The 24,505-nt window shown below is 37.1% G+C and overlaps 1 protein-coding gene across 6 annotated transcripts in view; it reads left to right on the top strand.

Annotated features, from left to right (window-relative positions):
- The window catches only part of LOC118706153 (muscular LMNA interacting protein), a 241,572-nt gene that overhangs the window by 179,718 nt on the left and 37,349 nt on the right, over nucleotides 1-24,505 (top strand). For 3 of the 6 annotated variants that reach the window (XM_045572966.1, XM_045572965.1, XM_045572967.1), the window contains one exon: nucleotides 22,277-22,483. The exons of the other annotated variants lie outside the window; for them this stretch is intronic. In XM_045572966.1, coding sequence (XP_045428922.1) covers nucleotides 22,277-22,483 — 207 coding nt within the window. The remainder of the gene's footprint in view (nucleotides 1-22,276; nucleotides 22,484-24,505) is intronic. 6 annotated transcript variants of the gene reach the window in all.

Here is a 24,505-nt window from a genome sequence, read left to right as displayed (position 1 = left end):
TTGAAAATGATAACTTCCTTGTCCTTGAAAATATAAGTTATATCTATACTTATGAAATGTAAGCCGCATATTGGCTTTATAACCCTTAGCAAGTTGTTTCCTCTCTCTAGGCTGCAGTTTCTTAATGTACAAGATCAGGCATTTGGATCAAGTACTTTAAAGGGTACTTCAAATTCTAAAATTTGGGTTACTTAAAATCTAATATTAACTCTGACTAATCTGAAGTTCATACATAACCTTGAAAAAGTTCAACATAAATACTTGCTCATGCTCAACTATAATGTTTTTTTATGAAGCAGGGAAGAAAATATTTTCTGTTTATTTATATATATTTTGTGACATGATTTTAATAAATTAAAAAAATTAGAAAGCACTCATAATATTGAAAATTATAATTAGAGGAAATTGTATTTAATGGAATACAATATAGTTCTCAATTTAAATTAAATACAGCTTGTTTTAACTAATTGCACATATAACAGAAATGGAAATTCCTTTTAAAAAAGCATATTTCCATTATCAACAAAACAGTTATTAAATATCTATTGCTTGCATGTCACTACATTTTAGAGATTAAATAGTATAGAATCATGAGAAAAGGTTTATAAGTAATATATTCTTATATGACAAAAATGCCAATAGTTAAAAAATAAATTTCACATATGATACATGTAACTTACAGTTATCAAAATATGATCTAATGCTATAATATAAAAATTTTCCTCTTGTATTATAATTTCACATTGATGCATTTTAATTTAAACAAAATTCTTTGTAGAATATCAATTTTTTTAAAATCTTATCTTTTTTTAAATATATTTTTTATTGATATTTTACGGAGAGGAAGAGAGAGGGATAGAGAGATAGACAGTTAGAAACATCGATGAGAGATAATCATCGATCAGCTGCCTCTTGCACACCCCCTAATGGGGATGTGTCCTTGACCGGAATCGAACCCGGGACCTTTCAGTCCACAGGCCAACGCTCTATCCACTGAGCCAAACCGGTTTCGGCTGTAGAATATCAATTTTATCTACCTATAATTTATCACAATTTGCTGTCCTCTGAAATGATAAATTCTGTTTTTCAAGTGTAGGAAATTCTTGCCATTTCTTTGCTTTGCTTTTCCTGACTATGTAGCAAGTTTAAAGCTCTGTTTATTTTCTTTTTTAAAATATATATTTTATTGATTTTTTACAGAGAGGAAGAGAGAGGGATAGAGAGTTAGAAACATCGATGAGAGAGAATCATCCATCAGCTGCCTCTTGCACACCCCGCACTGGGGATGTGCCCGCAACCAAGGTACACGCCCTTGACCGGAATCGAACCTGGGACCTTTGAGTCCGCAGGCCGACGCTCTATCCACTGAGCCAAACTGGTTTCAGCAAAGCTCTTTTTATTTTCAACATAAACCTATGAATTTCCAGATAATTTATTGGAAATTTGAGCTCTTTTGCAAATATTAAGGTGGCAAGACTAATCTTATTATTACTTCCTTTCAACCAATTTATTCTTGAGTGTATCCCAATTTCTGTGTGGAACATGGGAAGTAATAGGAGTCTGCAGACTGTTGGCACTGAAAGAACTCCAGCATAACACTTCATAGTGAATTCCAAACATTCCCTGGTCTTAGTCGTTGACTGTGCATGAGAGAGGAAGTTATGATAAAACCAAGGGGTCAGTGCACAGTGAGAAACCCCACATGCTATCAACTTGTCTCTTTCTATTGAGCTCCAGCTACCATCTCATTGGGACAAGAATCTACAATGGAGGCAGCTGCCAAAGACAGCTCACTAGGGTACATGCTTAGTTCTGCTTGCAAACAAATTGAGTGATAACAATTTATAATCTCAGATTGCTATTTTCATCCGAACACTTCAATAGAAGAGAGAGTACTCAAATTCAGTTCTAGTCACTATTGTGTTCTCTGCTGCCACCACAGAGTAAATTGAATGGTTTCAAACTCAGCTGATATCACCCACCCATGTAATGGAAAATTCTTTAGCCAGAATGTTGGGCCAAATTGAAGCAGCTCACATTCACTAATCTGCCTTGTACTGGGGACAGTTCCACATGACAGATGTTGAATGAGATTGTTAAGTCAATAAATTTCCCCTAGCAGCTTCACTGCCATAAAATATGATTTCAAAACTCTCTGTTGCAAAACATCAGACACTAAAGATGATGAGACCAGACGGAAATGCATTTACTGTCACTTAAGAAGGTACAACTGGGCAACCTTTTGAACTGATAATGAACTGAAATTTTGCCCGGAGACAGCCTCTGTGTACTAAAAGGCAAGCTGGAGACCACATGCAGAATCAAGTAATTCAGACGTATTAATTAACAGCTTTTACATCAAAATGGCATAGGCCAGGAAGCTTCTTTCTGAATTAGATGGATTTTTTGACAAAAACTCTTCATAATGAAATTTATGCTTATCTGAAATTACCTTTAAACCCATCATTGCATCATTTTGCGGTACTATTGAGTTATAAAATATCTTCACTCTGTACATATGAATTTTAAACTACCAAGTGCTTTGAAGCATAGTTCTATTGATACTACAATCAATTTCACTGATTAAAAGGAAGATTGTAAGGGGCAAAATGGTTTTTATTTTGTCTGACTAGTGAGATTGCAAAATATATCGATTTCTTTCTGGTACCTTAATGGATACCTAATTCGATAAAGGTTGATTTCTTCACTGAAGATACTCAATTTAATATAAAAAATAGTTGCTAACCTCAGTTCTGTAAAATATTCTCTCATTCTTTATAAATTAGTAATTCAACCCAGGATATTACATACGTCATTCCTTCTTAAAGCACTAGGTTAATGTATAAAATAGGCTTGGCACAGAATTAAAGGGAAATATTGTTGTTTTCATATAAGTTGCTCCTCTCCCCCCAAAAAGGAAAATAATGTTTCTTAGCATGTATGCCTCTTAAACTTTACTTTACTTCTAACTTGATTCTCAATAAGGAAGATAACATGTTGGTGTGTGAAAATGACCATTTAGCAAATTTCCTCCATACCACTTCACAGAGAATATAAAAGTAAATATATAGGAAATTTTTTTGTTTTTCTTTTTTAATATATTTTATTGATTTTTTTTACAGAGAGGAAGAGAGAGGGATAGAGTGTTAGAAACATCCATCAGCTGCCTCTTGCACACCCCTTACTGGAGATGTGCCCGCAACCAAGGTACATGCCATTGACCGGAATTGAACTCAGGACCTTTTAGTCCACAGGCCTACGGTCTATCCACTCAGCCAAACTGGTTTTGACTTGTTTTTCTTTTATTTTTCCTGATTTTTCTTAGCCATAAGACTTGCTAATCTTCTTTCCAAACTTTCTGTGCTTGACATTAAAGTTTGAGGATTGTGTGGGTGATTTTCAGATTTCCAATGATTCATTAAATTATATTCCTACTATGACCTTCAATTTTACTTCTTTATGTCACCCACATGTTAATATTACAGGGCAAATTCTCACTTTTTTTTTTTTTTAATAAGGTGAGATTGACAATATTGCTCTTTATTCTGAATGACTCTGGCTTTGCCACAAATAGCTCCTTTTTCAACATTTGTTTCTCAGTCAAGATGACTCATTGTCTTTTGTCAGGAAATGATATTTTATTAAGAAATATTTTTTCAGATTGAAATGTTTGATTTTTTTTTAGGTCTAGAAATGATTAAGTGGTTTGTTGAATTGTTTTAAGGGGGAGAGAATTGAAATTCCTTGTAGTATTACATATCTTTTGGAAGGATTAAGGTTAGAGATTTGACTTCTCCAACTTGATTACCACGTTGTTTTTGTTTGTTCAAGTCATGAAATACTTGTGAGTTTTTCTTCTCTTTTGCCACCCTCCCTCTTTCCCTGCCTCCTTTTCTTCTTCAATATGTAATAGGTAATAGATAATTTACTGTAAAAAATATAAAGTAGTATATGTAATCGATACTTTACCATTACAATAAACTACTTTCTTAGTTTTATATGTATATATTAAAAAACTGCTCTACAGAGACAGTATTTGCTTTTTCTTCTAGGATATAATCACATAGAATCTCCTCCTGAAACAGAATTTCATCTCTTCCTTTTCCAGGCTTTAAGCTTTCTCTTGACCTTGTGTATGTATCAGGGTTGAGAGATTAGAATAAAAATATTGTAATTTTCTGTTGCACTATCTACATTTCCAAGAGAAACTACTTTTTTTGGTCCCCCTTCCCTTGCCTCATGTATATTTAAGAATCTTAAAAAGATTATTACTTGCTTTAAAATGAACATACACACAAAGATCTGTTTTCCACTTCTATCATAATAGGTAGAATTATCCAATATTTCTAATACCATGAAATTCAAATAATTGGTGAAGTTCTGTAGCACTGTTTGCTTTACGAATACTTGGTGACTGTAGTGTCTGATTCTGTCCCAATCTACTGGGAAACAATGACAATCTGAAAGGTTTATGTACAATATATGTGTTCTATGTTTTCTTAACCCATGATGTCACCATATATCTTTATCTAATATACAGGGCCATTGACATATTTAGAAGTTATCATGGAAAGTATACTCTATTTTAAAAATAAGGCCTTGTTTAAATAGAATTAAAACCTCTATAGTAATTTCATCTGAAAAAATATTAAAAACAGAATGTCAAGAGAAATAAGATAGCTGTGTAAAAATAATTTTAAGTAATACATAAAGTAAATGTCACTTAGAGATTAGAAAGTCAGTTTTACTTGTTAGCAATAAAAAAAAATGCATTGTTATGTTTTACTTCACTGGAATCTATCCAAAATTTCTTGAACCTTGAGTCAAGGTCTGCCTGTGAATAGAATCGTAGATGTTAATTGTCACATGCCTTTGACATCACCTTCTATTTATATCCTAACCCAGAGGCCCTCCTGACTCTTTATAAAAAACATAAACAAATTTACTCCCCACAGAGTGATCCCACACTCACACACCTGCAGCCCGGGGTGTTTGGCTGGGAGGCATCCGTGTCGCCATGCAGCAATACCCTCCCAGCAGCAGCCTGGGGTGTCAGCCTGGAAAGTGCCTATGCCCCAGTAGAGTGATCTCCCCCCCACACACACACCTATAGCCCCAGGGTCTCAGCCTCAGAAGTGCCTGTGACCAGGCAAGTGATCCTGCCCCACTGGAAGGAAGTCCTCCTTGGGACTTCCCTTGCCCCAAGCTCAGTGACAGGAGATAATTATCTAGGCAATGCTGCCCAGCAAACCTCTCCCATTGGGTAGAAACTTCTGACCAGGTTAGGGAGGTAAATGGGTTTTTCACCAAAAAATCTTTACAAACCGCAAAGGGCTCCCTGCTCTGGTTCATCAGCACTTCGGGCAGGGCTTGAGCCTACCCAGGAAGGCCTTTCCCCCTACAGTTTTCACCAAGGCAGGGCGGTTTTATAGACATGAATAAGAAACGCCCACGCACAAGTCCTGAAGATGCCGGGGCCGGCAGAAATGACAAACCGGGAAAAGAGCAAAACCAGAAACACCACCAATCCCAATATACATAATCTTCTTCATTTTTTGGAAGTGACACAGATTCAAGTACTGACAATTCTACCAATGGAAAAGTTAAGAGAAAGAAAGGACAGAAAAGGAATAAAAGGAGAAAAGAAAGAAAGGACGAAAGATGAAACATCAAGAAAAAGAAAGAGAAGGAGAAAAGGAAGAAATAACCACACCATATCACCTTTCCAAGGTCTCATGAAATTCCTGGTTAAGGAGTTTATTTTATGACACTTTTAGTTTGGGTTTACATTTTTACTGGTTTGTCAAGATCACGGCAGTACACTGTCCAATATGTTTTTTTTTTTATGTAATATATTTTATTGTTTTTTTTTTATAGGAAGGAAGGGAAAGAGATAGAGAGCTATAAACATCTATGAGAGAGAAACATCGATCAGCTGCCTTCTGCACACTCCCCACTCAGTATGTGCCCCCAACCCTGGACCAGAATGGAACCTGGGACCCTTGAGTCTGCAGGCTGACACTCCATCTACTGAGCCAAACCAGTTTTGGCTGTCCAATATGTTAAAGAAAAAGCCCCATCTAATAAAGAGGGAATATGCAGGGAAGGGCATTTGGGGATGACTGGGCTGTCAGGGGAGGGCAGTTGGGGATGATCAGGTTGGCAGGGGAGCAGTTAGGTGTAGATCAGGCTAGCAGGGGAGCGGTTAGGGGGTGATAAGGTTGGCAGGCAGAAGCAGTTGGGAGCCAGCAGTCTCGGATTGTGAAAGGCAATTGGACATCCCCTGAGGAGTCCCAGATTAGAGAGGGTGCAGGTTGGACTGAGGGACACACCCCAAGAGCCAAGAGCATGAATTTGATGCACTGGGCCTCATATATATATATATATATATATATATATATATATATATATATATATATATATGCAAATTAGACTGGTATGCTATAATAGGTCACAAATGGACAGGAGGAGGTTGTGCACACAGGTGAGGCCCAGAGCAGACCATGGAGTCAGAGACGGGGGGCCTGCCGGAGGCAGTGTGGTGACTCAGGTGGCCCCGGAGGGGACACAGGCAGGGGAACTGGGGGACACTGTAAACTAGGCACAGGTCCTGGCCTCCCAAAGTGCCAGAGAAGCAGAGTTTCAGATAAGGAGATGTAGCATTCCACTGCTACCCTGAGTTTGTGGTTTCCAAGGAAACAGCCAGAAGGGATGATAAACCCTCCAAAAACATCAAAGGCTTAGCTGGTGCCTATCTAAACAGAAGCTTCATTTAAATCGAGCCTTCCTGAAGTGAGTGACCCCAACCCTCCCTCGATCAGGCAGGTTCCTGTGGAGCACAAGCTCCATGCAATATGGGCCCTAGTTTTGTTCAGGTGACCTCATGTACATTTCAATCGTGCACTGGGCCTCTAATTATTATAAGACAATTTAGGTAAAACTAATGTCTCTCTCCCAGGACGCTGTCTACAATTTTTCCTCCCTGACTATGCAGTTTCAATTCCACAACTGCCTTTCAGTTATTTGAAGAATAGTTATTAAGTATCCATAGGCAATGCAGTCAGAGTGAAGAGCTTGTCATTTCATTTTATCTACTGAGCACTTTCTTTGGCTCATGAGTGGAATCAAGGTAGAATAGTACATAGAGGAGGATATATTAAAAATTGGATGTATTATTTGAATATATGGGCTATGATTGATGTGTTTGGAACACATTATAATCTCTAATCATTTGGAGAGATTACATATTTTAAAGTGTGAGTGAAATCAGACTTTTGAATGATGACAGATATAAAGGTCACATCTAGTCATATAAGTCTGAAGATGAGTTTTTTTTAGGAGAATTAGGAATTTCTCTTTCTCTCTTTGATCCAAGATAAAATAACTTAAAGTAGGATATTCAGGCAGAGAAAATATATCCAAATGAGAAGAGCAATCAGAAGAATGAGAGAATGAGGTGGAGAGCTAAAACTGGTCAATAAACTCTGTTTGAATTTCCTTAAAATAAAGTCAGCTTGAAAAACCAAACCTATAGAAAACTGAAATGAAGCTCGTAAATTCAGTCTCTATTGGGGCCCCTGGGTAGGTGTCCATTATTTAACACTGAGGTTCTTGTCCCAGCATTACAAAGGGTTCAGCAATCTAGAGAAAGGATATGTGTAGATTCAATAAGGAGTTCAAAGATAAAATATAGTTTGGAAAGGCATTTGGGGGTCAAAGGAGCTTCAGCTATAGGAGCTAAAGACTACCCCTTGACTATGGACCTGTTCTTTTTATTAACACAATTTGTCCTAAGGCAAGGTGTAGAAATACACTTCAAAGGGTAGGGTTTCAAAGGGTAGGGTTTATAGAAGCACTGTCAGATTGGAGAATAGCCTACAGCTGTTCAGGTGTTAGGTCAACAGGAGGCAATCACATGCAGATTTAAGATGCCCTACCAGGGGTCCTCAAACTTTTTAAAGTGGGGGCCAGATCACGGTCCCTCAGAGAGCTGGAGGGCCGGACTATATGAACTACTAATTCCTACTGTAACACCTCGGCTGCGCTCACTGCCCAAAAAACCTGGCGGGCCGGATCAGACTCCTCTGCGGGCCGCATGTGGCCCGCGGGCCGTAGTTTGAAGACCCCTGCGGCCTAAGCTGTCTGGCAGCAAGCAATAATCCTATTAGGGTTGGGGAAAGTGACATTTAGCCATTCCAACAGGTAAACTACCGTATTTTTAGGACCATAAGATGCTTCGGATCATAAGACGCACCAGTTTTTAGAGAAGGGAAATGAAAAAAAAAAATTCTGAAACAAATAGTGTCCTAAAATATTTTATGTGCATTAAAACCCAACATCACAGTCATAAACACATGTAATCAACCCTGTAAAGTAAACAGCAGCATTTAGAACCATTTTAGAGCCAGGCAAGCACACAGAGACCACACAGAGCCGGGCAAGAAAAAAAAACTTTTTTTTTAAAGTATATGTGTAGGCTATATTTGGACCATAAGACGCAGGGACTTTCCCCCCCCCACTTCTGGGGGGAAAAAAGTGCGTCTTATGGTCCGAAAAATACGGTACATTGGTGGCTCAGCCCTTGTTGAGCCCTCCAAGCTTTACCAATCTTTTGATGAAACCCTTGTAATTATGATGTTGGAATTGGTTCCCGGCAAGTCTTTTAAAATAAACACTATATGGAAAAAGAGAAAACAAAATTAAAGGATGTATTTTTTTAAATTTTTTATTTCAAAGGCTACATGGAAAGAATGCTCTGTAGTAAATTTGTAAATTTAAAATCAGTGATTCCTTAGAGACAGGAGAGCTATAGGTTTTTAGAGTTTTTCAAAATAATGTTCTAATCTCCAAATACTGACATCCTAAGTGCAATTTAATTTATTGTAGGCCAGCCATCCAACTATTGATTTGTCTTATGGACCTTTAGATCGTCAACGTTTTTTTTTTTTATTTTAAACTTACTTTCCCTTATAAATATAAAACTACATCTGGTAAGAAAATAAATTACCAGGGATTGGATTGTCAGTTATCTTTATCTAGTAGAGTTTTGAATCTTAGCAAATGTATCTGCTCAAATAAAAGTAAGTATATATTATATTTACTTCATTGGGTAAGTTCAGAAAAATAGAGGTGTTTTTCTGAATCTTTGGCTTATCAGTTTCCAGAAAGCATTAGGCTCTCATGAATTCCATTTAGTCAAAGGACTGACCCTTTACAGGGTATTGTAGGGTCTGGCTATTTTCATTTGCCCATTTTAGAGCCTGCATTCAGGGAGGATCTAGAAGTGACCTTATTCATTTTGATGTGAAATTGAACCAACGGGAAACTAGGGCAGCTTGGTTTTACATAAAGAGCCCTGTAATGTGGTTCCAGTTGAGACTGTGTGATTAACTAGCTCTACCCAGTGCATTAGTGAAACCTGAACTTCAATGATTAAAGGAGGGGGATTAGACTGAAGTCAATCAGGGTGACTTTGGCCCAGACATTGTAGTTGTCATGACTGGGAAGGTGGGTGCTACAGGTATTGAGTGAGTAAGAGGCCAGGGAGGTTGCCAAACATCCTACAATGCACAGAACAATCTCCCCCCTCCTCCTACCAAATTATCCCACTCAAAATGTCAATAGAATACCCTCCCTCCCCTGGACTAGACCAGCTTCTGTCTGCCTTTCAGCTCCACGAATACTATGACTAATGACGCTCAATACCATTGCTGCCAGGGGCATTTGAGTTAAACCAGCATTGATTAGGTACCTTCTTTTTGTGTGTTTTAATTAAAAACTTTTTTCCTATTTGATTTACACTGAGGAGGTAAGTAGGCCTGCATTTATAGAATTTCCCACATTCCATGTATCCTCGACTCATAATGATAGCCCTGTTTGATAAAGGACATACATTTTCACTGACTCTGGATATTTCTGCAAAATTGTGGCTTTTCCATCTTTCTAGACTTTCTCTTTTCTTATTGTATTTCCTTAGTTGTTGTCTGGGCAGTCACCTAAAAGAGACATTTATTTATTTGTTTGTTTGTTTGTTTTAAAAAATATATTTTATTGATTTCTTACAGAGAGGAAGGGAGAGAGATAGAGAGCCAGAAACATTGATGAGAGAAACATTAATCAGTCGCCTTCTGCACACCCTCCATCGGGGATGTGCCTACAACCAAGGTACATGCCCTTGACTGGAATCAAACCTGGGACCCTTCAGTCCGCAGGCCGAAGTTCTATCTACTGAGCCAAACCAGTTTTGGCAAAAGAGACATTTTTAAAAGTCAGACAGGCAGTATCAAAATTCTTAATATGCACGGTGTTGGATTAAGTCATTCCTGACACTGGACTTTATTATATAACTGCAAAATGAGGGCATTGGACATTGGATAAGCACTTTTGAAGGTGCCTTCTTACCCTGAAATTCTGTGTTTATGCATTTAAATATTATTGAAGCCCTCTTAATATTTAACACCCTTGCATGATCAAAAAAAAATTGCAGAGACTATTTAAGGCATAAATTTGTAGAGATGGAAAGTCTTAATCTACTGTTTAAATCAAAATCAGGACAAAAATACTCATCCCCATATAGTTTACTATGATTTCTTTTTCTTTCTGGACTGAGCAGTTTCGGGTAATGAAGCTTTTTTTATTTTGACTTTTTTCCTTAAAAATCACTTTCTATTTACTTACTTTTTATAGAACATTGAGAAATCATTAGTATAGTATATGACCACCATTTCCCTTTGAATATCTTTGCCTTACTCTTTCTTAAATTAAAACTGTGGGAGGAGAGATATTCTCAAAATTAAATATATGTGTCTGTCTATGTAAAATAACACATATTTAATAGACTTTTTAAGTGTCCTTGTATATGCTACTTAAATTATTCTTTGTTGTTTGCTTTCTGCACTGGCAAATTTGACAACTATTTTTGTTACAAATATCCTCAATAGGAAGGTTAAGTAGACAACCTAAAATTTTAAAAAAGATGCTTTTTTTTTTATATGAAAGTGAATATTCCTTTGCAAATCTTTACTGCTTTTCAGGATTTCCCATTTCTGCAATGTTCAAGTGCACAAGACACAAAGGACTTTAGGATAATAAACTTTGAAAAGGATGTTTGCTTTCTGTCTCTCTCTGGGAAGTGATGTTAGACTGGGTAACAGCCTCTGCATAGGAAACATAATGGAGTTGCAGAACATCAACTCATTCACTCACATTCCTTGTGAAGACAATAATAGATGCAATCAAATAAAACCCCAGGATATTAAAGACTGTAAGATCATTTTTCCTTAAAATTATAACACTTCATTAACATGAAAATATGGATGCTGCACTTAATGCACCTAAGTATACAACTTCAGTAACTTGAAGCTTGTAATGATTCTATATAATAAAAGCCTAATATGGCCGAGACCGGTTTGGCTCAATGACAGAGCGTCGGCTTGGGGACTGAAGGGTCCCGGGTTCGATTCCTGTCAAGGGCATGTACCTTGGTTGCGGGCATATCCCCAGTAGGCAGTGTGCAAGAGGCAGCTGATAGATGACTCTCTCTCATCGATGTTTCTAACTCTCTATCTCTCTCCCTTCCTCTCTGTACAAAATCAATAAAAAAATAAATTAAAAAAAAAGCCTAATATGCTAAGTGTCTGATCATCCATTCAATCAATCAAAGTATATTGATAATATACTAGTGATATGCTAAGGCTGCTCAACCACTTGCTATGACATGCACTGACCACCAGGGGGCAGACAGTCAACCAGTCAACCAGTTGTTATGTTGTGCATTGACCTATGCTCCAACCCATAGGTTAGCTTACTGCTGGCATCTGGCTAACAGGGACTTAGATGAGCTGGACACACCTTGGAGCCCTTCTGTGGTCCCTCCCTGTCTGGCCAACCTCCCATGTCCCTCCCTGCCCCTGATCTTGCACTGGTGCAATCCTTTGGCCTGGCCTGCACTCCTTCGCAATCCGGGACCCTTTAGGGGATGTCGGAGAGCTGGTTTCCACCTAATCCCGCAGACCAGGCTAAGGAACCCCATTGGTGCATGAATTTGTGCACCAGGTCTCCAGTGTAATATAAAACCTATCTGTATGTACACAACCTGCTCAAAATTTCAAAATAGTAAAAGTGTGTTTTTACAAAACAAAATATTTAAAGACATCTGTGTTTTTTAGAATTGGTCATGTAGAAATTAGCTCACATTTAGTTGCAGAGTATCTTAGCTTGAAAATGTTACCCCAAAAGAATAAAATCATTGTCTAGTCCTAGCAGTCCTAGCAAAGACAGAGGAGTTAGTGCAGGGCATCCAAGTCAAGAAGAGCACAATAGTTTAATTTTCTGTTTTAATAAAAAGATGCTAGTTCCTCACAGTATGTCTGACATTTGCAGATATCAGTCAAGTAACAAGTTTTTTTGGTTTTTTTTTAGTTTTTTTTTTTAAAGAAACTTATTATACTTGGAAATTTTCTACTATTTTGTAAAATAGGATAGTTCTTATGATCAAAGAATCTCTTACTGTTTTAAAATCCAGCCAGTTTCCAAAATCTGCCTTTACTCTCAAAATGACCTCTCATAGGGCTACTTTTACTCCCTTGATACACCCAACACCCATTTCTATTTTGTGGGTTCCATAGCAGATTAGACAATAGGAAAATTTTGGATCTTGTCATTTCTTCCAGTTTTACTTGTGAACTCAACATACATGTCTTTTTAAATCTTGAATTCCCCTAGTTTATCAGGGGTTAGTTTAACCACCACCAGCTGCATGCCAGGACCCAGCCCAATTGTGATGGTGGAACATAGTGTGACCTTTCTCAGTCACTTATTAGGACTTGTAATCTCTTTGCTTCTCCCTACCACCTCCATCTCTTCTCCCTCATCTTTTCCTCTCAGTCTAAACACACTTTTCATATTCTCACTCTGATTAATTATGTGTTCTTTTGAAAAGCTCTCCCCCCCCCCCAATACAGTATTACCCATGTCATGGGTTTCCCAAATCAATTTTGAAGCAAAAAATTAAAAAAAGACTCTTTCATTTGCTTTGAAATTCTGCCTTAGCTGCCACCATCAGAAATCCTCACCTGAGACATGATTATGGCATTTAACTGCCTGGCCTGGTGGAAGGACCACAGAGCACAGGGCCATGGGGTTGTGAGAGCTGGAAAATATTTCCTGGCATGTGGTCCTCGAAGTGATAAGTAATGCTGTGGCTTCCTGGTAGGTAATATCACTGCTTCTCTCCACATTCACTTCCTTTCCCTCTATTCTTAGCATTTAAGCATTCACTAGGTGTACCAGTTAATAATGCGGATTTTTTTTTCAATAGATGGAGTTACACATATGTTGATATATATATGTGTGATTTGATATGTATGTGATTTTGTTGTATTGACAGCAAGCTTCAAAACTTCATAGTCAAATTTGCTGAAGGTGTTAACATCATAGATATTTTTATGCTTAAAAATGTGAAATTTCATATAAAAAAAAGCATTTGTGGGAAGTTTTAATTCATTACTTTATTTTGAAGAAAAAATTATCATATACTTCAGGAAGCTTATGGTGAACATGCTCTATCTCAAGATATTTGTGAATACTGGTTTAAATGCTTTAAAAGTGACAATTTAGATGAGAAAGACAAAGATTATCTAGGTCAACCAGAAAAGTTTGAAGACCAACAATTATAAGCATTATTGGATGAAGATGCATGCCAAACTCAAAAACAACTTGCAGAAAGATTAAATATTGCTTAGCAAACAATTTCTGATCATTTATAAGCAATGGGAAAGATTATAAAGAAAGGAAAATGGGTACCACATCATCTGAATGAAAGACAAATGGAAAACCAAAAAGTCATCAGTAAAATGTTTCTTCAATGGCATGAAAGAAAGTCTATTTTTGCATTGAATTGTGACCGGCGATGAAAAGTGGATTATTTTGAGAATCCCAAATGCATAAAATCATGGGTTGATCCAGGTCAACCATCAACATCGACTGCAAGGCCAAATCACTTCAGAAAGAAGACAATGCTCTGTGTTTGGTGAGATCAGGAAGGTATGGTGTATTATGAGCTTCTAAAACCAGGTGAAGCTGTTAATACTGATCACTACTGACAACAAATACTATAATCAATTTGAACCACATTTTGATTATGAAATGACCAGAATGTGCCAGAAGACATAGACATGGCAAAGTACTTTTACTTCATGATGATGCACCATCACACACTTCAAAACCAGTTAAAGACACATTGAAAGATTTTGTATGGGAAGTATTAACCCACACGCTATATTCACCAGACCTTGCTTCTTCAGATTACCAATTGTTTAGATCAATGGCACACACGCCTTCTGAGCAGCACTTCAAAACATATGAAGAAGTGGAAAACTGGGTCTCTGGTTTTGTCTCAAAACAAGAAAAGTTCTGCCCTAACTGGTTTGGCTCAGTGGATAGAGCATCAGCCTGCGGATTGAAAGGACCCAGGTTTGATTCTGGTCAAGGGTATGTACCTTGGTTGTGGACACATCCACAGAAGGAGGTGTACAGGAGATAGCTGATCAATGTTTCTCTCTCATCAATGTTTCTAATTTTCTATCCTTCTCCCTTCCTCTCTGGAAAACAGCAATAAAATATATTCAAAACAAAACAAAACAAAACATAAGAAAAGTTCTATTGGGACATTATCCACAAATTACCTGGAAGATGGTAGAAGTGTGTAGCTAGTGATGGACATTATCCTATATAATAAAGAGATAATATGCAAATTGATCACCACTCCAACACACAAGATGGCTGCACCCATGTGGACATGCAACCATAAGATGACTGGCAATCAGATCAGCAAGGGTAGGCAGTTGGGAAGGTCCAGGCCTACAAGAGAGGGCAGTTGGGGGGGACCAGGCCTGTAGGGGAGGGCAGTTAGGGGTGACCTGGCCAGCAGAGGAGGGCAATTGGGAGCAACCAAACCTGCAAGGGAGGGCAGTTGTGGGGGCCCGACCTGCAGGGGATGGAAGTTGGGGGGACCAAGCCTGCAAGGGAGGGAAGTTAGAAGTGACCAGGCCAACAAGGGGAGGGCCGTTGGGAGGGACCAGCCCTGCAAGGGTGAACAGTTAGGGGTGACCAGGCTAACAGGGGAGGGCACTAAGGGTGACCAGGCTGGCAGGGAAGGCAGTTAGCAGCAATTGGGCAGGCAGGGGAGCAGTTAGCTGTTGATCAGGCTGGCAGGGGAGCAGTTAGGGGGTGATCAGGCCGGCAGGCAGAAATGGTTAGGGACAATCAGACAGGTGGTCAGGCTGGTGGTTGGGAGTCAGCAGTGCAGGATTGTGACAGGGATGTCCAATTGCCGGAGCAGTCGGGCATTCCTTAGGGATCCCAGATTGGAGAGGGTGCAGGCTGGGTTGAGGGGCACACCCCTCCCCCATACATGAATATCATGCACCAGGCCTTTAGTTTGACTAAAGCACTTTGGATATTTCTCTTGAAATAATCATGTTTTCTTTGATAACAAAATCCACCCAGTATTAACTGGTATACCTAGTAATGTTTGTTTGTGCCTGGCTATATGATAGATATGGATGACCCTATAGGAAAGAGAGCAATCTCTATGCCACCCACTCCTTGCCTTCTAAATTTTCTGAAATTTTGTTGCTCTTTTCTTTTTTGCTACTCTTAAAATCCAATTGTTTTTTTGTTTGTTTTTTTTGTCATAATCAAAATAGATTGTGTTGCTTTAAGTATGTCTTGTTTTAAAAATGCATATGGATTCTTTAAAATCAAGGCTGACAAGCAAGAAGTTATGCCATATGTTCAAAATTGAGAGGCCTAATTTATCTTGGCCTGATCTTAATGAAATGCAGATTATTAGAATCTCTTGGTAATTTGGGTTTTCTGTGATACCATCTGTAAAATGTTGACACATCTTTGGCTAAAGGAGTCACTCTTTATGAAATACATTGTGACTGTTCTTGAGTGTCTGATCAGGGTGTTGTTTTAAATTAAAACTATAGCAGAAATGCTGTAATTTGGATTTTCAATTGTTATAAAACTGGGCAGGAAAGGGAAGCTGTAAAGGTGTGCTCCATTTACAAAGAAGTGTTGTTTTATCAAAGAAGTGGGAAGAAGGGAGAGAGGATGGAGTTAAGGCTTCAATAATTTTGCCTAATGCTTCTCTGAGTTCCCAAAGGCACAGGGACAGTGGGGGCAAAGAGAAAGTGAATTTTTCACCTTTCGTTTCCAAACCACAGGCAAACAGGTGACCTTAAAATACCAGGATCCAACAAAAGAGTCTCAGATGTACAGACTTTAATATAAAGTGCCCATAGTACCTTTAAATGCCCTTTGCTGGTACTGCAATGAAAACAGCTTTTGAAATTAAAGGGTGTGACTTTATGGCTAAATAGAAAGTGAACTTTTTTCTAGAGTGGTGAACACATTGATATGGCTATAGCATTACTTTTCTGATGTCTATATCAATATTCAATGCTGCAGGATCTGAAATTCCTTAATAAATAGAGCTAAATTAATTTCCTCTCTGCGTATTTGTCTGTTAATTTGTTTCTAATGCACAAAGATATTACTTGCTTTATAAATTCTTGTGTTCTTGAAATGTTGCAGGATATGAAAATTTACAGGGTATAATCACTCAAAATAAAAGTCAAGCTCCTAAGTAAAACTCTTTTTTGATAAATATTTTCTCTTAAGTATTTTTATCTTGAAGGAGACAATTCTTGAGTAAGTGAAAGGCAATTTATTAGAAATAAATTTTGCTTAGCTCACTGATAGAAAGATGTATAAGACAATTTTGTGACCCCTGTCTTTCCCTCAACAACTAGAACATTAACACACTCATCTATTGAAAGCAGTGTAGAATGTTGTTCATTTTTTAGGAATCATTAAAATAGTGATCCCCAAAGTAAGAAGTACCAACCTCAAGATAATTCATCAGAGGTGGGAGACATGATAAAGATTTCATTAGGGTTTGTTTTTCTTTAAACCTAAAACAGGGGTCACTAACTATGGTCTGATGCAACCCCTGATGCTATAAATCAGTATATTGGCACGCAGGCAAGCCTACTCCTTTATGCAATGTCTAAGGTTGCTTTCACTTGACCATAGTAGGAGGAATTGTGGCAGAACATACAGTTGCTAAGCCTACAATATATATTAACTGGACTTTTATGGAAAATGTTGGCCAACTCCTGACCTAAAATCAGAAGAAAGATTTTAAGCTTTACTAGATTATATGGGTTTACATTGATCTCTTTTGTAGGTCTGAATGCTTGATAGTCACAACTCACGTATATTCTAAGTAAGAGTTTCTGGGAGAGTTTTAGGGCTCTCTAACTTGGAATAGTGGAAGGAGCCCTCATTTGCCTATTCCTTAAGCTTGTAGCAACTTTTTTTTGCTGCCTAGTGCTGCTCTGAGTTTCCAAAGGCACAGGGACAGTGGGGGCAAAGAGAAAATGGATTTTCACCCTTTGTTTCCAAACCACAGCAAGCAAGTTGGTGCAACAAAAGAGCCTCAGACGTACAGGCTTTAATGAAAAATGCCTGTAGTACATTCAAGTGCCCTTTGTTGGTGCTTTTTTGGCAGTTTATAGGCCAGCTGGACATATGATTTATCATTTCAACTATTTTTTACTAAAATAATCCTCATAAAATGATTTGATTTTTAAAAATCTCCGCAAAATAATGTAGATTGAATATATTATTACTAATATAGACATAAAGAACAAGAAATGCAGAGGTGACATAATACTTGTGTTTAGTATAAGTAACCTTGTTATCAGCCATAAAAATAAAGTATAAACAGTGATAACATATTGTATTTGATAAAAATATTTTGAAACCAGAGGCCCAGTGTATGAATTCATGCACAGGTGGGGTCCTGCAGTCTTCCCTGATAGGGGGCGTGGGTGGGAGAGGGAAGGGGCTACAGGCTGTTGGTGGATCAGCCCTGCCCCCAATCGGGGTATTGGGGGCCGATCTGATCTGGGACCAGGCTGGCCAGGGCTGCAATCAAGGCCCGGATCAGGGTGATTGGCTCCTGCAGTGCACATCATAGTCACCAGTCATTCTGATTGTTCTGGACATTCTGCCATTTTGGTCACTTGGCTTTTATATAAAGAGATTATTTTTTTGAAATAAGATTTTATATCTACTTTCATTATTCATAAACCTAGCCCTAAGTTTATATTTTTGCCTTGAATTTTAATTACTTACAGGAGGCTTTCTCTTTGTGGCATTCTGGACACAGACAGTCTGTTCTGTAAAGTACCATATAGCTGAGATTCATTATTTGAGGAAAAATAAAGTTTAAATAAACTCACAACCTAAATCCTGAATCTTTGAAACATAAAGACAATCCCAGCAATTGTCCTTCCACATGTGAATCTCTTGCAAAAACAGCTCTTTCAGGAAAGATTTAGTTACTATGGAGATAAAGACAAGAAAAATGGGGAGGGGGGGATCTCCTAGACTGCATAACAAACAGAATTGTTCTTTAAGTCCAAACTGTTAAAGTAATTGGGGCACAGCTGGTATGACTCCATGTTTGATTTCTGGTGAGGGCACATGCCTAGGTTGCAGGTTTGATCCTAGTGTGGAATGTGCAGGAAGCAGCCGATCAGTGATTCTCATTCATTGTTGATGTTACTATGTCTCCCTCTCACTTCCTTTCTAAGATAAGTAAAACTATATTTTAAAACAAACAAACAAAACACAAGTGGCTGTGGACAGTTGAAGATGACATAGTATTCCAGGTACTACAAACAAAAGGAAAGGAGAAGATATAGTTTTCATAATGAGCAAGCTGAATTCAGGTCAAACATTTCCTAAGCAAGACAAATAAGACTCCCTTATATGATAAAGGATAAACTTGACAGTGAAAATATGATTGTTTGATTATTTTAACATCACTTATAGGGCAAAGTAATAGATAGGATGATAATAAAATAAAATATATTAGTGATAAAATACTTTGTCACTTTTTCAATTTATGATAACTATGTGGAGAAATAATCATCTAAAGTAGATCAAACTATTTGATTAAAGAGGAAGTTCAAAATAAATTTCTACCTGGAGAACAAAAGATAATTATTATTTATTAGAGCTTATGAGATATAATTAAAACAGTCATTGGAAGGTTATCTATGAATCTAAGTTGCTAAATAAATAAAAATAAAAGTAAACCAACTGAATATTCAACACAGAAATTTTTAGAACAATAAAATTTTCTGTGCATAAGAAAGTAAAACAAACCACCTTATTAGAAATGACAAAAGAAAACTGGAAAACAGAAAAGTCGTAGAAATCATCTATACAAAACTTTTTGAAAACAAATGAATAAAATAATAACAGTATAGTCACACTATTCCAGTGTAATAATACTTTCAAAAATTCTGAAGGAAATAATTTTGCTTAGAATTCCATATCCAAAAACTTAAAAGTAAGGGCAGAAGAAAAAATAAACATAAAAATTTTACTTCTAATATTCTATTTCCCCCAGGAAGCTCCTTTAGGGCACAGTATATATGAGAGAAACCAAGAAAAGGAAAGATATGGGACCCTGGAAGGATCAGAGTGAAAACAGGAAATAGGAAAATAAAGTTTCCAGGATTCTGGTAAAGAGAATCATCGGAGTCCCTGGCTGGTGTGGCTCAGTTGCTTGGACATTGTCCTGTGCATGAAATGGTCTCCAGTTCGATTCCCCAGTTTGGGGTGTGTGTGGGAGGCAATCAATCGATGCTTCTCTCTTACTCTCTTCTCTAAAAATCAGTAAAAGTATTTAAAAAAGAGAACCTCAGGATAAGAACTTACACCAAGTGTAGAAGACAACTAGCACAATTTGGAACAGGATGTATGTGTTGAGGCTGTCACTACCAAGAACTCTTTCACTTTTATCCTGTAGTGTCAACCAAATAGAGCTCAAATGAGCTTGGCCAAGATTCATAGCTCTCTTTGGCTTTTCCAAGTGTAGATAAAATTCTGTTTTCCTCTCTGCCCAGCTACCTAGAGTAGCTGACACTGTCTGACCTTACCTATAGATAGATGTGTTCAGATTTGACTGACTCCAAAGAGATGGAGGTTGGCCACAGCAAATTTAGAAGAAAAAAACAACAGCACAACTCACCACAACAGAACAACTCCTCCTTATTGGTTCAACTTCAACCCTGTCGGATTCCCCCATATAGAAAACCCCCTGCCCTCCATGGATCACTACAAGCTTGTCTCCTGACATTTTTAGAATGGGTTCTTAAACTGCAAGAAAAGCTGAAGCCAGAATATAAACCAGAGACTCTGTTCAGCTCAACTTCTCCTAAGCACCTTTACCCTCAGGATGCTGCCTTTTTCTTACACAGCAAGACTTGTGCTTGCTATTTAGTTTTCCTATTAATCACTTTTCGCACTGTTAAGAAATGTAATTAGTTGTTGATAGAATAATGGAATAGCTGACTGAGAAATATAAACAACATTAGAACATCTTTCAATCTAAAAGCCATTTTTAATGGGCAAAACTATAAGTAGTCCATTATGTTGCATGACTATTGTTTTATAATGTTAGAGGCATGAGCCAACAGAATTATACAAAAGAAAGGAATAAAAAATATAAGAACTGGCAAAGAGGAGGTAAATTTATTACTAAGGTAAGTGATTTAATACTTTAGGTGATTTAACTGGAGCTTCTGAGAGAATTAACTGAATGACAATTATAATCAATGAGATAACTCAATAATGTGTCTCAGTAGGAAATCTAAAGCTTCCATGTTCTGACATAGAAGTATTCCAAAGCTGTTAAGTAGGAAAAAAATCCAAACAAATAAAATACAGGATATTGTGCATATGGTGCTAATTTTTTTTAAGAATAATGTATGTATGTCATGTGTATGTGTGAAATTATTTGCATTTGCTTGATATGTAAAATAAACACTTGAAGCATAAACAAGAACCTAATAAAAATAAAACACAGTTACCATTTCAAGGTACAGAGGGTTTAAATCCCTTAATTCTATAAATAAATACATTAGAATTATAATTTTCTAATCTGTTTAAATTTTCTGAGAGTTTAGTTTGCAAAGTTTTGAATCAGTTGCTTTAAAAAGGGTGGTAGGAACCTGGCAGGCGTGGTTTAGTGATTGAGCATTGACCCATGAGCCAGGAAGTCACTGTTGGATTCCCAGTCAGGGCACATGCCAAGGTTGTGGGCTTGATCCCCAGTGGGGGGCATGCAGGAGGCATCTGATCAATGATTATCACCATTGGTGTTTCTATCTCTCTCCCTTTCCCTTCCTCTCTGAAATAAATAAAAATATAAAAAAGGGGGGTGATGGAGGGGAGGGCACATCTATTGATACAGTCAACACATTCAGCATAAATTTTAGAAAACCATTCAATCGTTTCTAAAATGGCAAAATGGATTCAGCTTGAAATATAAGAGGAACTTATATGTCAGGGGAAAAAATAGCCCCTCTCTTTTATAGATATTAGAGAGACTCTCTTTGCAACTTTAATTTGTAAGTTCAAGACTTCCTACCATGGCTTCCTTGCTCCTTTCACATAATCATGGCCTCATCTGGTAATTCATACTTCCTCAAAGTCGTTTGCAATATTCCCTTTTCCTGGTTAAAGACCCACTCAAGTTAGACCTCATTAACTCTCCAGCTGAACTCATCTGTTTGCTATAACTTCACTTCCTCTCCATAATAACACTTTGCCTGGAATTAAAGACCTCATTCATTTATATTCATTCATTCTAGACTCACCTCTGCCTATCCTTGGTTCAGACTTAGCCCAACTCAACAACTTACTGTACCATGAATAAACCACTATTTTTGCCCCTGATCACACATTTATATCCTCTGCAGTGCTCTCGCTTTTCTCCCCCAATTTCTTCCAGACCTAATCTCAAGCACCTTTAAATTAATTTCCACTGTTACCTACATCTTCAACAAATGCTTTCTAATCCCATCTACCCCTTTTGGGACAAGCTCTCTTCTCCCTTAAACATTTTCCCTCTCTGTACTTTCAAATATTACAAATTTGGCATCCTTTAGGAGATGCTGAAGGCATTTGTTTAGTTCTGTAGAAGTGGCTAGAGATGGGAGATAGACAGGAATTATTGAAGGAGACAATATGCTATGGAAGCAGATGCCTTGTAAGGGACCTGAGTATGAGGTTTTCTTCTTATTAGTAAGAAATTCTGACATAGCATCTATAATATTTAGACTTAATTCCAAGCGAGTTTGACTTCCGTCCACTAATATACTCTTTATGCCTTTCTTCTTCCCAGGATGTGACAGTCCCTTACAAGCCTGTTTCTCTCCATCCTTTATATCAGACTAGACTCTATCCTCCTGCTAAGTCCCTGCTGAATCCACAGACTCTCTCACATGCTGACTGTCTTACCCCTGGACCCTTCAGTCATTTGTCCTCCTTCTCACTGACTGACCAACAGGAGACTTCCCACACTCTGTTTAGTCACAAGGCATATAACAAGGTGAGAACTCCCTGCTGAAATGGGAACTATTCTGTGCTGTGAACCTTCTTTGGGCTTAACTTTTAAAGCTTAAGTATGGAGGAAATATATTAAGGATATTTAAGTATATTAAGAATATTAAATATTCATATTAAAGCACAGGACCTTACAAAAAGATAATAATTGACCTTGGGAAACTATTTAATATTTGTCTTTCCTTTAAAAGTCATTTCCTTATTTGCATTCCTTATTGTTTTTTGTTCTAACCTAGGGTGGAAATCCCAAGAAATTTTCTGAAGCCTTTTAATATCCCATTATTAATTTATCTTCCGATCTTAGTTTAATGTTCTTAAAAAGCTTCTTTAATTTACAATGCCTTGAGAAGGAAGCCCTTACACTTGCACTCAATAGGGGAAGAAATACTTAGAATTTCAGCAGGTATCTGTAAAATGTGTCTAACTGCCTCATACTTTATACTGATCAGGATATAAACAATAATGAGATGTTCAGCACCTAAAACTTTGCACATATATTTTAAAAACAAGCAAAATACTTAGAGTTGGCTTTGGAACACACTCTTAAAGATCCTGTTAGAAGCAAGGGACCAATACCACCCTGGCTTACAAATATGTGTCCTTTGCTCTTCTGAGCATTACTGGAAGGTCAGCCTGGCATGGACAAACTCTCAGACCCTGAACATTTCCTGAAAGAGTTGACTTGTCGAAATCAACCTGCAATTAAATATTGTTGTTGTTTCTTAATTCAAAACATTGTTTAAAAACATTTATTTAGCAAATTCTCTATAACTTAGGAATATACCTCTACACTTAAAAAACAGTCAAGGCCATATACCCCAGAATGTAGTAGAACAATATTACTTGGGCCCTGAATTATTAAAAGATGTTTATAAGCCCAGTTTAAACACAGACAATTGTCTAAAAAGTAAACACAATTATATGAGGGAAAATGTGCTGTTTATATTTAGTAGCATCTATCACAACTGAATGATGAACCCGGAATTAAACATTCTAAGTAATCATTTTCCACACACAAAATATTTTTGGGCAATGTTCAGAATGACATTTTTATGAGCTTTATTTGTTTCCAACTTTTGGTGTAGAAAAAAAGTATTTCAGAGAAAATATATTATTTTTAATGATTGTAAGTTATTTAAAATTCTTTCAGATTTAATGCTTACTAACATCTATGAAATGCATTTAGCTATTAATTTGAGTTAATAATTCTACTAAAAGTATACAAACTTATTATAAATTGCCATCTATGATTGGGTTATTATTATATTTTATATGCATTGATTGCGTCAAATAGTTCTTTTAAAAAGTATTTTGGTTGTTTTCTGGAGTTATTCAGCAAGGATAAAGACAATATTTCATCCACATGTTAGCCTGTGCTTGGTCAGACTGTGAAAAACAATATGAGAAAAATCATTTGAGGTTGTAAAATTATATTCAGTCTACACAATCTTCATGATAAAATTTGTCTTTCAGAGTCTGAGATTTATTGATATTGAATAAAGAAACATTTATATCTGAAATAATAATAAGATAATATTTATTGATGAAGATTAAATTGCTTAGTCTTATACTTCAATTATCCCTATTAAATATATACAAATTACCCAATTTGATATCTATTTTTACCAACTTGTTATAAATATTGTCCAAGAGCATACTGTTATTAAGACTTATTTTTATTATTAGAGATATCTTCTTGCCTGCCATTATAAAACATAGTCTTGCATCTAAATTAACTTTTCTCCGGTGCCATAATGTCATTCCTAGGCCTAATTTTACAGCTTTATCTGCTAGGCTTGTCTGCAAACTATAATTTTCCCACCATTCCCCCAGAAGAGCCACAATGAATTTGGCTTAACTATTTTTGATGGTCCCTCATTAACTGGGTCTACAGAAAGTGTGTAACAGATTCTATTCTCCTGCTGAATCTGGTGTGCACTTCTCTCATCTCTATTTTCATCAGGCTCTGTGTTTCCTGAATCCTTACTCTAATCTAGGGGTGTCAAAC

The sequence above is a fragment of the Pipistrellus kuhlii genome, unplaced genomic scaffold (assembly GCF_014108245.1).
Source record: "Pipistrellus kuhlii isolate mPipKuh1 unplaced genomic scaffold, mPipKuh1.p scaffold_m20_p_5, whole genome shotgun sequence".
Lineage (NCBI taxonomy): Eukaryota > Metazoa > Chordata > Mammalia > Chiroptera > Vespertilionidae > Pipistrellus > Pipistrellus kuhlii.
The sequence above is the reverse complement of the archived record's forward strand: the minus strand, read 5'-3'. Positions and strand labels throughout refer to the sequence as shown.